The sequence below is a fragment of the Pogona vitticeps genome, chromosome 4 (genome assembly GCF_051106095.1).
Source record: "Pogona vitticeps strain Pit_001003342236 chromosome 4, PviZW2.1, whole genome shotgun sequence".
NCBI lineage: Eukaryota > Metazoa > Chordata > Lepidosauria > Squamata > Agamidae > Pogona > Pogona vitticeps.
In genome coordinates this window covers 200,811,136-200,825,761 of record NC_135786.1, presented here as the reverse complement: position 1 = coordinate 200,825,761, position 14,626 = coordinate 200,811,136, and the positions used below count along the sequence as shown (strand labels likewise).

The 14,626-nt window shown below is 40.6% G+C and overlaps 1 protein-coding gene across 1 annotated transcript in view; it reads right to left on the bottom strand.

The window, feature by feature from the left end:
• Nucleotides 1-717: 717 nt before the first annotated feature.
• The window catches only part of MCMDC2 (minichromosome maintenance domain containing 2), a 38,755-nt gene continuing 24,846 nt past the window's right edge, over nt 718-14,626 (bottom strand). The window contains exons 8-14 of the mRNA XM_072999000.2: nt 8,149-8,386; nt 7,643-7,848; nt 5,190-5,359; nt 4,653-4,832; nt 2,516-2,658; nt 1,624-1,733; nt 718-1,351 (exon numbers count right to left, since the gene is read on the bottom strand). Of these exons, the coding sequence (XP_072855101.1) occupies nt 1,185-1,351; nt 1,624-1,733; nt 2,516-2,658; nt 4,653-4,832; nt 5,190-5,359; nt 7,643-7,848; nt 8,149-8,386 (1,214 nt within the window). The 3' untranslated portion in view covers nt 718-1,184. The remainder of the gene's footprint in view (nt 1,352-1,623; nt 1,734-2,515; nt 2,659-4,652; nt 4,833-5,189; nt 5,360-7,642; nt 7,849-8,148; nt 8,387-14,626) is intronic.

The window sequence follows — 14,626 nt, the reverse complement described above, 5'->3', positions numbered from 1 at the left end:
TTCTTCCCCCTTCCCCCTCCACTGCCCGGGAAGCGACAAGGCAGCCGGCTGCCGGCTGGAAGAGGAGGAGGTGAAGGGAGAGGAGGAGCCAAGCACCCGGCAGCGCTGGGTCTTTTTCTTCCCCCTTCCCCCTCCACTGCCCGGGAAGCGACAAGGCAGCCGGCTGCCGGCTGGAAGAGGAGGAGGTGAAGGGGGAGGAGGAGCCAAGCACCCGGCAGCGCCGGGTCTTTTTCTTCCCCCTTCCCCCTCCACAGCCCGGGAAGCGACAAGGCAGCCGGCTGCCGGCTGGAAGAGGAGGAGGTGAAGGGGGAGGAGGAGCCAAGCGCCCGGCCGCGCCGGGTCTCTTTTTCTTCCCCCTTCCCCCTCCACGGCCCGGGAGGAGCGAGCCCAGCCTTCGGATGAGCGGCCGCCGCCTCCTCCTCGGAGGAAGAGGTCTTCCCGCTCAAGCTCCCACCTGCATTTTCCCCCAGCTGACCGGCGGGAGCTTGAGAAGGACCGCAGGGGGAGCCCTCTCCCGTGGTCCTTCTGATGCCCCCGCCGGTCAGCTGGGGGAAAATGGTGCCTATGGGGAAAAATCGCAAAGCGATTTTTCCCCATAGGTAACATCGTAATACGATCGCTTTTGCGATCGCAAAATCTGCATCGGTATGCGGATTCTTCGTTAAACGGGGCACCCGTTAAGCGAGGCACCACTGTATATATATTTAAGGAATGGTTTTGCTATTGCCACCTCCCCAGTAAGTTTTTGTGGCCAAGCAGAGATTTAAAATTGGGTTTTCTTAGTCTTAGTCTGTCATTTTAGCCACTACAACAAACTGGCTCTCCCATTCTTCCTTCTATTGCTGTTACTAGTATGATTACTGTTAAAATAAGTGTTTTATTGAAATAATAAATTGTTAAATTTATAATTCAATAATTGAATTCATATTTCACCATTATTGAGACATGCAAGGAAAACGTCATCTGTAGCATAGCAAATTATATATTTCCATTTCTTCCTTGATATGTACAGTGGCATAATGTGATGTGAGATGAATTATAAACTGCTGACAATTGCATTCAGTAACTGGATATGTGTAACAAGTCCACTGTTTTAAATAACTATAGAAGTTGATCTTATTTACACAATTTTATTTTATTTTTTAAAAAACTGACAAGAATAGAGCTAACTTTAAAAACAAGAATTAATCTTCATTACTGAGAATATGTGCTGCAGGCCCATAGGTAGCAATGAATTGTATAAGCTGTTGATGGCACTGCTTCAAGTAAACATCCCTTTGATTCAAGGAGTTCTCATCATTTAGGTCAAATGGAAAAACAGCAGCTGGGGCAACACAAAATACAGAAGCACCTGCAAAAATAGATGCAAAACATTACATTTATTTAAAATGCCTCTGTGGTACAATAAGTAATGGTTCATTACACAAAGTAAAATCTCACCCATTGGAAATAACACCTTAGAATAAACATTTTATCCATGGAAAACGAGATATTTGGTAGCTTTGAGGCTCTGCTTTTCAGCTGAACATAAAAGAACCCAATAGTTGATTATTGCAGATTTTTGGAAATACTGAAATAGATTTAGCCTATGAAAAGTTTTTTAGCAAAGAAAGAAGTTTTTACCATGTTTTAAAGTAAGAGATGATTCAAATAACAACACAGCAATCAAAACATCTTCTTTAAGTACTTTTGTCCTTAAGCTCAATTTAGCATGGGCTTCGGCCAGGGAAATCCTAAAATACAAACAGGCATTTTTGGTATTCAGTTTTGGCCTTTGGTTAAAGGTTAAAAGTTAAAATAACAATGTGTTTAAAACCCATACAGTTTATCCACTGTTTTTGCAAATACAGTGGGGTCTCTACTTAAGAACTTAATCCGTATTGGAAGGTGGTTCTCAGGTTGAAAAGTTCTAATGTTGAATCTGCATTTCCCATAGGAATGCATTGAAAACCATTTAATCCGTATCTGCTCTTTTCCATCCATAGAAACTACAGTGAAGCCTCTACTTAAGAACTTAATCCGTTTTGGAATGGTGTTCTTAAGTTGAAACGTTCTTAAGTTGAAGCAAAATTTCCCATAGGAATGGACTGAAAACCAATTAATCCGTTCTGGCTGTTTTTTTGTTATGTAGAGGTGCGTTCGTACATTGAAGCATTAGTTCCCATAGGAACTAATGCAAAGCTGGTTAATACGTACTCTACCACTAGGGGGAGAAATTTTTTTTAACCTAAGATGACCTAAGGTTAAAAAAAGAGCAGGAAAGGTTTTTTTTTCCTGTTCTTATCTTGGATTTCTGTTCTCAAGTAGAAGCAAAATTTAGCAAATGGAGCTGTTCTTAAGTTGGATTGTTCTTAAGTAGAGATGTTCTTAAGTAGAGACCCCACTGTATACTGCCTATTTGCATTTGGATAGGAGGGAGAGGACACTGCTGGTCTCTGCAATCTCACACATTGGCCCAGCACAAAAGGGAAGTGTCTAAACATAACAATATTTAATATATATAATGAAGACATACAAGGTCTTCAGTGAGGTTGCTGAGAGATGTGATCCATTGATAGGATGTGTTCTAACTCTTCGACTGGCTAGATAGTAGCCATGAATTAGTTTTTCTGCTTCTGAACCAAGTTCCACTTGCAAATGACTGGCGAAAGCAAGAAACTAAAATGACAATACAGTAATTAATTAGTTATTTAGGATTTGTATAGAAAACAAAGTTCACCAAATCTCAATTGTAGAGCATTGTTTAGAGTAAATCTGTACTTGTTTATTTATTTATTTATTTGATTGATTTAGATCCCACCCATCTGGTCTGTTCAACTTGGAATGCCTGTTTTGGAAAAACACCAACAATCTTGTCAGTTCATGATGTCTGACTCATTTTTCACATTGCAAAGGATATTTAAAAATATGTGCTGCTTAATCTATATAAATATGTATGGGGAAACGTATCTCCTTTTTTAATCAAATTGTCTTCAAGACGGCTTGCACTTGGTTGCACGTAGGCTAGTCTGCTACAGTATTTTTTTTCTGGGAAGCAGGATGCCTTTGAGTTCTTCTGACAGTGTGAACTCAGATTATCTAGGTTAATTTCAATCTAGTTTCAGGCCTGATTAATGAAGAGTTTGGTCACCTTGGTTGCTGACCTACACTGGGAGCTGAATAGGGGATCTGTGCCCCTGTTGGTTTTGCTGGACTTCTCAGCAGCCTTTGATAATTTCAACCATAGTATCATCCTGATGTGTCTCTATGGGATGGGACATGGGATCACTGATTTACAGTGGCTCCAGTCGTTCTTGTATGAAAGAACTCAAAAGGTGATGCTGGAGGATTCTTGTTTGACACACTGGCCATTGGGTTTCCTCAAAGTTCTGTTTTGTCTCCAATGTTATTTAACATCTACATGAAACCACCGGGAGAGATTATCTGGAGTTTTGGTGTTTGGGATCACCAGTATGCTGATGACACCCAAATCTACCTCTCCTTACCACCTAAACCTGAGGAAGCTGTTTTGGCTTTAGATCAGTGTTTGGTATCAGTCATGGACTGGGTGAGGTTAATAAATTGAAACTTAATCCAGACAGGACAGAGATGCTTCTGGTCAGTTGAAAGATAGATCAAGAAATAGGGATGCAGCCTGTACTGGATGGGGTTTCACTCCCCCTGGAAAAACAGATGTGCAGCTTGGGGATGCTCCTAGATTTATTCCGAACTGGCATGCCCAGGTCTTAGCGGTGGCCAGGAGTGCATTTGCACAATTAAAACTAGTGCACCAGCGACGTCCATTTTTGGAGAAATCTGAGATCTGGCTGCTGTGACACCCTAGTTACTTCCTGGCTGGATTACTATACAGTAGCACACTCTATTTGAGGCTGGTGATAGAAAAGTATCAGTAAACTAGTGGGTCCAAAACGCAGCAGCCAGATTGCTGACTGGGGCTGGTTACAGGGATCACATAGCAGCTCCTGTTACAGCACCTCCACTGGCTGCCAGTCAGTTTCTGAGAACAATTCAAAGAGCTGATTTTAATCTATAAAGCCCTAAATGGTCTGGGTCCAAGCTGTTGCAAAGACCATAGCTAGAGCAGTTTTTTTCTTGCAGAAAGAAAAGTAAACTCCCTGCAGTTCAGTTGCAAACCGCAGCATAAATACAAATCAATAACATATTTCAGGAGTGTTTAATAGAAAAGGTTTAATGTTAATGCTATGAACTACTGATTAAGAAATATTAACTTCTAAACTGCTGACCATTTGGTACTGTTTTGCAGTTTAAGCCATGGATAAGTATAGTGACTTTGAAATGGGTCAGTTAACTAAAACTAGGGGTTTTGTTTTTTTAAGTCTCCTGAATATATTCCTGTGTAGGGATTGGACTTTTGTGTTAATGTGACTGAATGAATACACACATCAAAAAGCTGTTTATTTTCTTTGCCATATTCTTTAATTACAATAATTGTTTAAAAAGAACCTCTTAAACACAAAAGAAAGAGTAAAATAATGTTTTCATGTTTCACTTTCGCATTTAATCTTTCTTTGTCCCTTCTCTGTCAAATGATAATTATCACTGATGAACTCAAGAAAACCATATCTGAGATACAGTTGCTGAAGGTGTTACCAAATACAACTTCATTTTGGTATAATCCCAATGTTTCTTACCTCCTCATAATCTTGTGTTGTAAACTGTTGGGACACAGTATAATCTGCCTCTTCTGGACTGACAGCCTTTTTTAAAAGGAAATTTACAGTAGAAAGAATTGAATTGCAAAATGTTGATTCATTGCAGTGTATCACAAGCCCAAAAGCCTCTATAAGGTTAGCTGAAATCAAGTTTAAGTCCTGTTAAAAATAAAGGCAAAATAATATTTGTAAGAGAAATTTAGCATATCCTTCCAATACTAGTTTGCAATATTAGTGTCTGAAAAATGTAAACTTTCCTTAAACATCTTTTGAAAATTTCATTTAGGCCACTATTTGATCTGTTCAACACACGTATTTTTTCATTGTAGTGAAAATTACCATTGGCTAGAGGCCACCACATCTCGCTTATAAAAACAAATAGCTTCATAGGGAAATCAGCATATTTATAGAAAAAATGGCTGCCAAGTAAGCTGATCGCTGTCTTATTTCTAAATAGACATTATTCTTAATTAACATTATTCTCAAATTCATGTTAAAACAAAGAACATGACTTACCATCTGGCCAATTAGAGTGTTTTCTTTCTGAACATTCCTTTTGGAAGGAGAAGAATCCATGTCAACAAATGACCAAAAACTAGTTTGAACTGGAAGAATAACTTGTTGATCCGTATCTTGTCCATATTTCTTTCCAGGAATGAATATAGTAGCTGCCCTGTTCTCTAGCACTTGCAAATCAATCAGTAAAAATTATGTTAGATGTAATGGTTCATGAATCTCACTATATGAAAAATTAAAGATTCATAACATTCTTGTTCTCAGAGAGCACTTGCCTCTTAAATTATAGGGCTCCCTTTGCAAATCAGTGCTGTATACCTTTAAAGACATCAAAAGAGTTTTTGAGTTATAGGTTGGATCCAGATTGACTCTTAGTGATTGTAGACTTCATGAGGGAAGAAAGTGCCACAGCAGTTATTTTTATTGATTCCTCTCTACAACTGTACCTCCCATGCTGTTCTTGAGGGTCCTCCAGTTTCCAGAACAGCTTGTCAGAGGGACAGCATTGAAAGGGCAGAATAAGGGGAAATAATTATTTGCCTCTTTCTTTCACTTGAAGTCAGAACTGTGCTGAGCATAGGCCTGGGTTTGTTGCAGAGATAGACATGAAAACTAGGACATCAACATATGCAAAGTGTTAGCTGCTCTTCTAGGTCTTACTAAGGACATTCCTTCTGTACCATCTACATACTTTAAAATGTGTATGTTATTTTTCCCCCTAGCATAATGTTATTGTTATATCATGTGGTGGTATGCTGTACTTTGTATTGGCCCTGTATAGAAGCAGCCTTGCTGTTTGTAATGCTTTAAAATGCTTCAGAACTGGGCAAACCATGTGGAAATACAGCTTCTTTGTTAATTTAATTTGGTCTATTTACATTATGTCATCAGATTTTTCGTTTCCCCAGGGTTTCCACATATGTCTTGAGAGCTCATAGGATTCAACATTGGGAATGAGATTTGCAAACAGCAATAGCTCAGTCTCTGGAAGTGTGGGTCACCTTATCATTATTTCATTGTTTTGATTGGATGGGGTTTTAACTGGTTTGGTCATGTTATCAGCTCAGTCCCCTTCCTTTATATATAGTCATGCTTTCACTGTTACCTTTCCAGTCAGTATCATTTTCATGGCCTCTCTATTTTAAACAATATTAAAATGTGCTAACATTTTGTTAATAAAAAGTTAAGAAAACAGAATTAAGTCTTTTGAGAGGGACCATGGTTGCATAGTCAGAATATAATGCTAGGCATGCAGAAGGTCACACATTTAATAGCTATCATAAATTAGCAACTGATGTGGACAACCCTTTCCAGAGTTCTTGATGCTGGTAAACTATTTGGGCTGGGCTGAAAGATAGCATGATCTAGTAGAAAGCAATTGGTTAAAATATAAGCACACTGCTAAAGTAATGTATGTAGATACACCATTTTTCCACTCTTGCATACACGAGTATATGTCCTATACACAACAGTGAGATGAACCCAACTGACAAAAAATGGAAATTGTGTATGTGAAATGCCTTTTGTAATAGACTGAGTTGGACCTTTCACCGACTTGTTTTCACTCAAAAGTGAATCTTGTGAATCTCTCTCCTCTCTCTCTCTCTCTCTCTCTCTCTCTCTCTCTCTCTAATATAAAATATGCTATATAAAGGCAGACTTCTCTTTCATGACGTTACTTGGTGGAAACTGGTTGCTGTCATTTTCCAGCTCCTTTAATATTTAATTTAAAATGTGTCCCTCCCCTCAGGTTCCAAGATTCCCTGGGGGCTTTTTACCTTGGTGAAGCCCTTGGGAGCCTTGAGACAGAGAAGGTAACCTTTAATAATCAAAAATTGCTGCCCAGTTGTGGCTGAAAGCCCAGATCCCACCTCCAGAAATCCAGCAGTGATTTTTGACAATTACGTTTCTTACGACATCCATATTAAAGTATTCCCAGTTACTATGTATGGATATGAATGCTGGGCAGTGAGGAAAACAGGAAAAAATAACTTGTTCAAAATGAAGTATTATTGGAAGGCTTTACAGATACCATAGATTACCAGAGAGAAAAAAGTAGGTTCTAGATCAAACAAAGCTGGACTCGGTAGTAGCAAAAAATGACTAAACTGAGTCTTTCATGCTTTGCCCACATTGTGAGAAGACTCTGGAAAGGACAATAATGCAAGGAAAACATGGAAGGCAATGGAAAAAGCGGGAGAGATCGCAATCTGGCAGCGTCTTTTGACTGATCTCATGGTTCCCAAAGGTATCCCCAAGGCAGAAAGAAGTGCAAGGAAGCCTCAGGATGTCAAAGGGGGATAGGAAGCCTTTAATTAGTTTAAAATAAATATTACTGTTGCCAGGTGATGGCATCATACAATTTGTACTGTGTAAGTGTACACAAACAGGATTTTAAATACCAGGTTGAGGAAGGTTGCTTTGAGTATATGGGAAACTTCAAGTTGGCCTACCTGTCTGGAACTGTTCAAGTTTATCCTTTTTATGAGATGATAGTTCTCCAATGAAGCATATTCCACCTTTAGCCAGTATAGCACTACCAGCTTGAATGCTAGCAGTTCCAGTTCCATGTTTATCTTTGGACACAGTAGGAAAAATGTCACTAGACAAAATGTGCCTTATTCCACGGGGCACAAGACAAACACTGTAATTCATAAGCCTGGTTGATAGGGAAAGGTATCTTAGTAATTATTTTGCAGCAAAATGAAATGAGAAATCATAGTTTTAAATAATTGTATGTCAAACATTTCCACTGAATAGCAACAATTATGTCCATGGAATAAAGAAACACAGTTTTACCACATTCAAATCAAAGTCCAATAATGAATGGAACTAATGCAATAGAAAGTTCATTTTATAGTAACAAAATAGTTTGAGTAAGTTTTTTTTTTAAAAAAAATACAGTCATCTTCCCCAAGGGGAAACTATCCAACTGTAAAAGAAAAGGGGACTTAATTACCTCTCTAATATTAAGGAATCACTTGTCATTGCCAAAAGATCCAGGTAAACTGCTGTTGAGTTGTCTCTATCATTTGAGTGTACTAGACTCAACAATATGGCCAGTTTGAGAGTATTGTAAATGCCTGGTGGAAGAACTTGTGAAGCAAAATTATAGGCCAGAACAGCTGTAAATCTCCAACATGAGCTTGAAGTTAAGAAAAGCAGATACTTAAATTTTTCACTGATACAGGAAGGTCCTAATAAGAAAAGAAAAAAACAGGGTTTACAAATTAAAGTTAAACTTGAGGATGTAAATCTTAAGCCTCACAGACTAAAAAAGAACTTGGTATAAAAAGATCTTGATGTGAGATTTGAGTGAGGTCCTCAGGGAGAATCTCTTCATTTTGGAGATCATTTTTGGTATATGGTGATATGCAGAATTTAAAAAGATATGTTACTTACCTGTAATCTTGGTTATTCCAATGGTCCTCTGTGAATCCACACAATTGGGTTGTTCTGCACTTGCGCAGGACATCTCGGAACTTTCTAGAGCTTAAAGACATGTCATTAGTAGGACGTTCCCCCGTGGAGTGCAGGCTCTGCCCTCCAAAGGTCCCCTCAGTTCCTGTAAGAGTCTGTCAAAGGCCTATATAAAAAGACAACATGACAGACAGAGGGGAGGATGGGCGGGATGTGTGGATTCACAGAGGACCACTAGAAGAACCATGGTTACAGGTAGATAACCTCGCTTTCTTCTTCGTGGCCTCTGTGAATGCACACAATTGGGTGACTGACAAGCTCATTTACCAAGTGGTGGGACGTCACAGTAGAAAGGATGTCAAGATTGTTCTGAAGTTACTGTGTGATGTTTGTATGGGTGGTCTATAATGGGAATGAATAGTGATAGGTACCATCCTTGTAGGGATCTCATTTTGAGCCGTGCATGCTGGATAATGGCCGTCATAGAAGCCATAAGCCCGAGAAGGTGCTGGGCTTGATGTGCTGATATCAAAGCTAGGGATTGGAATAGTTGAATGGCTCATTTTAATTTGGTGATTCTCTCTTGAGGGAGAAAGGCTCTGACTTGTAGGGAGTCAAAAAATGACCCTATATAGGTGGCATTCTGAGAGGATTCGAGATGAGACTTAGCAGAGTTTACCTTGCCTCTGAGATCTTGGAGAGTATCGAGAGTGGGTTAGGTAGCTATGATGGCATTGTGATAAGAAGGGGCAACTATTAACCAGTCATCTAAGTATAGGAATATGGTAATACAGTGGTGCCTCGCTTAACGAGCGCACCGTGTAACGATAAATTCGCATAGCGATCCCTTTTTTGGGATTGCTAATGCGAAGGCATCCCAACCGCCGCAATGGGCAAAACTCGCATTGCGACGCCCACGGATCAGCTGTTCGGCGGTTTCAAAATGGCCACCGGACGCCCAAAATGGCCACGCGCAGAGTTTTTGCGCCCTGCCCTCGCTTACTGAGGGCGCGAAAATGGCTGCGGATGGGGAAAACTTCGCTTAACGGTGAGTACCGAAGCCATTGGAACGCATTAAACTAAGTTTAATGTGTTCCAATGGCATGTTCCATCCCGTTTAGCAATGTTTTCTTATAGCGATGGTTAATCTGGAACGGATTAACCTCGCTATGTGGGGCACCACTGTACCTTGAAGTTGGAGGTATGCAGCGAGTAGTGCCATACATTTGGTAAAGGTCCTCTGTGCCATGGAAAGTCCAAACGGGAGAGTGCAGAATTGGTATGAGATGTCGAATCGGAATCGTAGGAATCTGTGATATTGTGAATGGATAGAAATGTGAAAGTACACATTCTGGAGGTCAATGACAACAAACCAGTCTCCCTGTGAAAGGAGAAGCATGATAGTGTCGAGGGTCAACATTCTGAAGTGTCTAGGCTGAATGAATTTATTAAGATTTCTAAGATCAAGAATAGGACAGAGTCCTCCATCCTTTTTAGGGGCTGTAAAATACCTGGAGTAAAATCCATCATGCAAGGTAGAGGAAGGGACTATAAGTATGGCTTGTTTTCATAGAAGAAGGGAAACTTCTTCACAGAGAGTGAGTGTGGAGTAGTCTTAATGGTGCCTGAGGGTGGGTTACATTTAAATTCAATGACATAACCACTGTGGATAATAGAAAGAACCCATTGATTATTAGTGATTCCTCACCAAGCACTGATGAATGGTTGGAGTCGAGTTTGAAATGTAGATAGAAGGGGCCTATGGATACTGCTTACCCTTCTTTTGAGGGCATCAAAAGGGCTGTCAGCATGGTTGTTGTTGAGATCAAAAAGCAGGTGTTGTAAATGCAGATGGACCTGGATAGGATCCAGCAGAAGCTTGTGGTTTGTATGGTCGATATGGTTGTTGGTAAAGTTGCTGGTGAAAGAAAGGCTGTCTTGGAAATTGAGGGCACTCGTAAGGTTGTTGGTAAGGTTGTTGGGTGGAATATGACCATGCTGTCTTATGTAGTTTATGAAGATTATTCATTACTTCATCTCTTTTAGTATTGAAAAGGCCAGCAACATCAAATGGAAGGTCTTCTATCCTTGACCTTGTATCATCTGAGATACCAGCCAACCTCAGCCATGCATGGTGCCTCAAGGCAATAGAGGTGGACATAGCTTTAGAGGCCGCGTCTGTGGTATGGCGGGAAGAAATTCTCTGCTGCTTAGCCAAGGTTGAAGCTTCGGTGTGGATATTTAAGACAAATGTCTTGGTGAGTTCTGGGACTGCTTGAATGATAGGTAAAATTTTATCCCATAGCTGGCAGTGGCACGGGCCCATAGCAGCTTGATAATTAGCAACCCTCATGATAAATGACATGAGAGAATAGAGTCGTCTCCCGAGAATGTCAAGCTTTCTTCCTTCTCAGTTGGTGGGAGCTACAGATTATTTATTGCGTGCTCTCAATTGATTAGATGCTATGATAATTGAATTTGGTGTTGGATGTTTACAGAGAAAAGCTGTTTCGGACCATGAGTTTTGTAATGATTTTCAATGCGTCTTGAAATTTGAAGTGAGGAGGGCGGTTTGTCCCATGATTCTTTTACTAAATCGAGCATAGCGGGAATAAAACTCAGGCTAAGGGGTGGTGTTTTATCCTGATTGAGATAATCAAAGACCAGATCTTTCTTTTGAGGTGGTGGTTTTTCGATATCGAGTTGTAAAGACTTTGCCATTCGCATGATGAGCTGAGAATAACATGTGAAATCTTCTGATGGAGATGGTGGATGGTTTTCACCCACATCAGAAGATGGAGTGGGTAAATTAGAGGGTGATTCCTGGGATATACCAGATGTTGAATCTTGAGTAGAAAGAGAGGATTGAGATGATGGTGATCAGTATGGTGGTTTGGTTACTGATGCAGATGGTTGTGATGGTGGAGGTGGAGGTACACTTGATACCGGGTGTTGTTCGATGTCAGGAGGGGGATGTCCTTTGTAGGTGCTGGGGACCTGGAGAGATCTATGATGTTGAGAGTGTCTGGAAGAGTGCTTAGCTCATTTGGGTTGTGGTTGAGAATTCAATACCAGGAGAGTGCATTTGAGAGCTGATTTCATAGGGATTGATGTATGGTGAGTCAATGTTGGATATGTTGTGGATGAATGATGTTGGTGATGTGGATGAATGATGTCAGTGTTGTGGCGGTGAAGGTGATATAGAAGGCGAATATCGGGGTGGAGAAGCATATTTCATCCTTCTTGGTTCATCATAATAGACATGCTCTACCTGGTCTTCATGATAGTAGAGGTTGTAGTGGTGGTACTGATCCCCATAGTCATCTTTAGTTGGGTATTGAGATGGTTCATGATAATAGTAAAATTCCCTGCATGGAGGGGCATATTGGATTGGAGAAAGATGTTGTTTCTTCGCCCGGCGCTTGCAGGGAGATTGGTGAGATGATTCCAATCCAGAGACCTGAATAGGTATTGCCCGCCCTGATGATCTAGGGCTTGAATGGGCTGAGGCTGAACTGGAATGAACATCAGCTGGAGATAGGCCAGTACTCGGCGAAAGGCTGGTAACGGAAGCTGCAGCCTGAGCCAGTGTTAAGGTTGGGTCGTCTCTATCCGAAATCGAGCCAGGGGCATCTCTAGATGACTCCTCGAGGATCAGTGATGGAGGCCCCTGTTGAGGTGGATCTATTTGAGTTGATTTTGTAGGTTTCTTAGTTTTCTTAGATTTAGCCTTATCCTTCTTTTTCTTAGAAGATTAGAGCTTTCGACGTGCACGTCAAGCTCGATTTTGAAGTGGACCTTGAAATATCTTTTTGTTGAGGTGACGGAGTTGTCGGGCTCAATATAGGGCGAGTAGTTTCCCAACGCTCTGGACGCAGAGTGGTTGATGGATCCATAGGGGCCAGATTGAGAGACTTTTCCCTAAAGGTATGAGCGAAGTCTTTGTAGCATAGTTTTAGAGCAGGTCTTGTAAGCATTTTACACTCGGGCCAGGAGTGTGTTTGGTGCTGTTCCCTTAAGCAGAAAACACAACAGTCATGATCATTGGTAAGTGGTATCTTATTCGTGGGCGATGGGGGAGGGGAGAGAAAAAATGCAGTAAAAGAGAAAAACGACTGAGGTAAATTGAAAAACGATAACTTACATGGGAATGTACAACAAAGATATTATTGAAATAGAAAATGAAGGAAAAATGATTGGAAAGAATCAGTAGATAGTCAGTAAATGATCTCACAATCGCTCTAGCATTCCGAAAAAGGTCCAACCGAAGTGGCAGCAAAAAGGAACTGAGCGGACCTTTGGAGGGCAGAGCATGCGCTCCACGGAGGAACGTCCTACTAATCACATGTCTTTAAGCTCTAGAAATTTCAGAGATGTCCTGCACAGGTGCAGAACAACCCAATTGTGTGCATTGCCAGAGGCCACAAAGAAGAATTATAAATACTTCCTTGTTGAATGGGCTCCAGTGTAGAATCATTGGATGAGTTGTTTGCCATATTCTGAGCAGTCAAACTGTTCCTATTGTGTTTGCTGTGGGTGTGGGTGTGCTTGCCTTTACAAAGGGAAATTATGCTAAACACATTCTGCATAAATTATAAAATTCACATCAAAACCAGCAGCAACAAAAAAGCTTATTATTTATAACTGTAGAGGCAAAATGTCATAGGAACTAGGGAATCTTCAGTGGGCTGTCTCAACCATTAAAGAGACACTGGTGAAATATTTTCATATCCCTCATTTGAATCTACAGTTGCATGTTTTGGGGAGCATTTTTAACAACACTGTTATTCAGGGAATGGTAGTATCTGTGGAAGCAAGCTCTGGATTCTATCCACCAACTGAATGGACATTGGCTGAGGGAATTTTCCAGCCAGCTGGAACAACCTCACTGTATCTGGGCAATGTGAGCGCACAAAGGAACACTAGCTTGTATGTGCATTCTTCGACAAAAGGCACATATGCAGGGAAAGTTATGGTTGGTAGAAAGCCAACTGAAATGTCAGTCAAAAGAAGTTTCAGTTCTGTTCCTTTGGGAAGAAGGATGTGATAGGGCAGAATGTCCACTACAGAAAAAAAATGTTAGGCCTAGCTGGCCTTTTCGCTTTATGAATGTTTAGGATGGAGTTATAAAAACAATGAACAAATTTAGGAAAATTTCCTCTGGAACTAAATGGATTGTTAGAAGGATGGCCTGACTTTTCCGTCCAAACAAGTCTATGTTAATTTTGTCACAACATGAAAGCTAACTGGCATAGATTTTATCAGTCAGTGGGAGGTTCATTAGTGAAAGGAACCAGCCTTTGTGCACTGTGCAGTTCTATGCTGTACCATTTATCTTAGCTAATATTCTTGGATTCATTTTTGAGGGAACCCAGGCATGTTTCACCTTGATTATACAATATGTCTGACAAACATAGAGCAAAGAAGAGGATAGCTACAGTAGCTTTGGTTGATTGTAAAATAAATTAAAATAATAATGAGCATAGATTCCAGTAATTCTTTCCATATAACTGAGTAGGAGTAAGTGACATGATTTAAGACAATATGTGTGAATACTTAAAAGGTGGAGACAGGCATTAATCTAGATTTTAAAATTGCCGCTGGGTATGATTGTGTAACCAGTGTTTCTGCCATGTTAATTCATGATTGCTAATTATCTGATCTTTCTTATTAATACAGTGGTGCCTTGCTTTACGATTGCCCTGCATTACGACAAATCTGCTTTACGACGATCTTTTTGCGATCGCAATTGCGATCACAAAACAATGGTCTAAATGGGGGAATTTCACTTTGCGATGATTGGTTCCCTGCTTCGGGAATCGATTCTTCACAAAACAATGTTTTTCTAACAGCTGATCAGCGGTTTCAGAATGGCCACCCGGTAATTAAAATGGCTCCCCGCTGTGTTTAGGGACGGATTCCTTGCTATACAGGCAGTGAAAATAGCCGCTGTATGGAGGATCTTCGCTGGACGGTGAGTTTTTACCCCATTGGAACACATTGGACGGTTTCAGTGC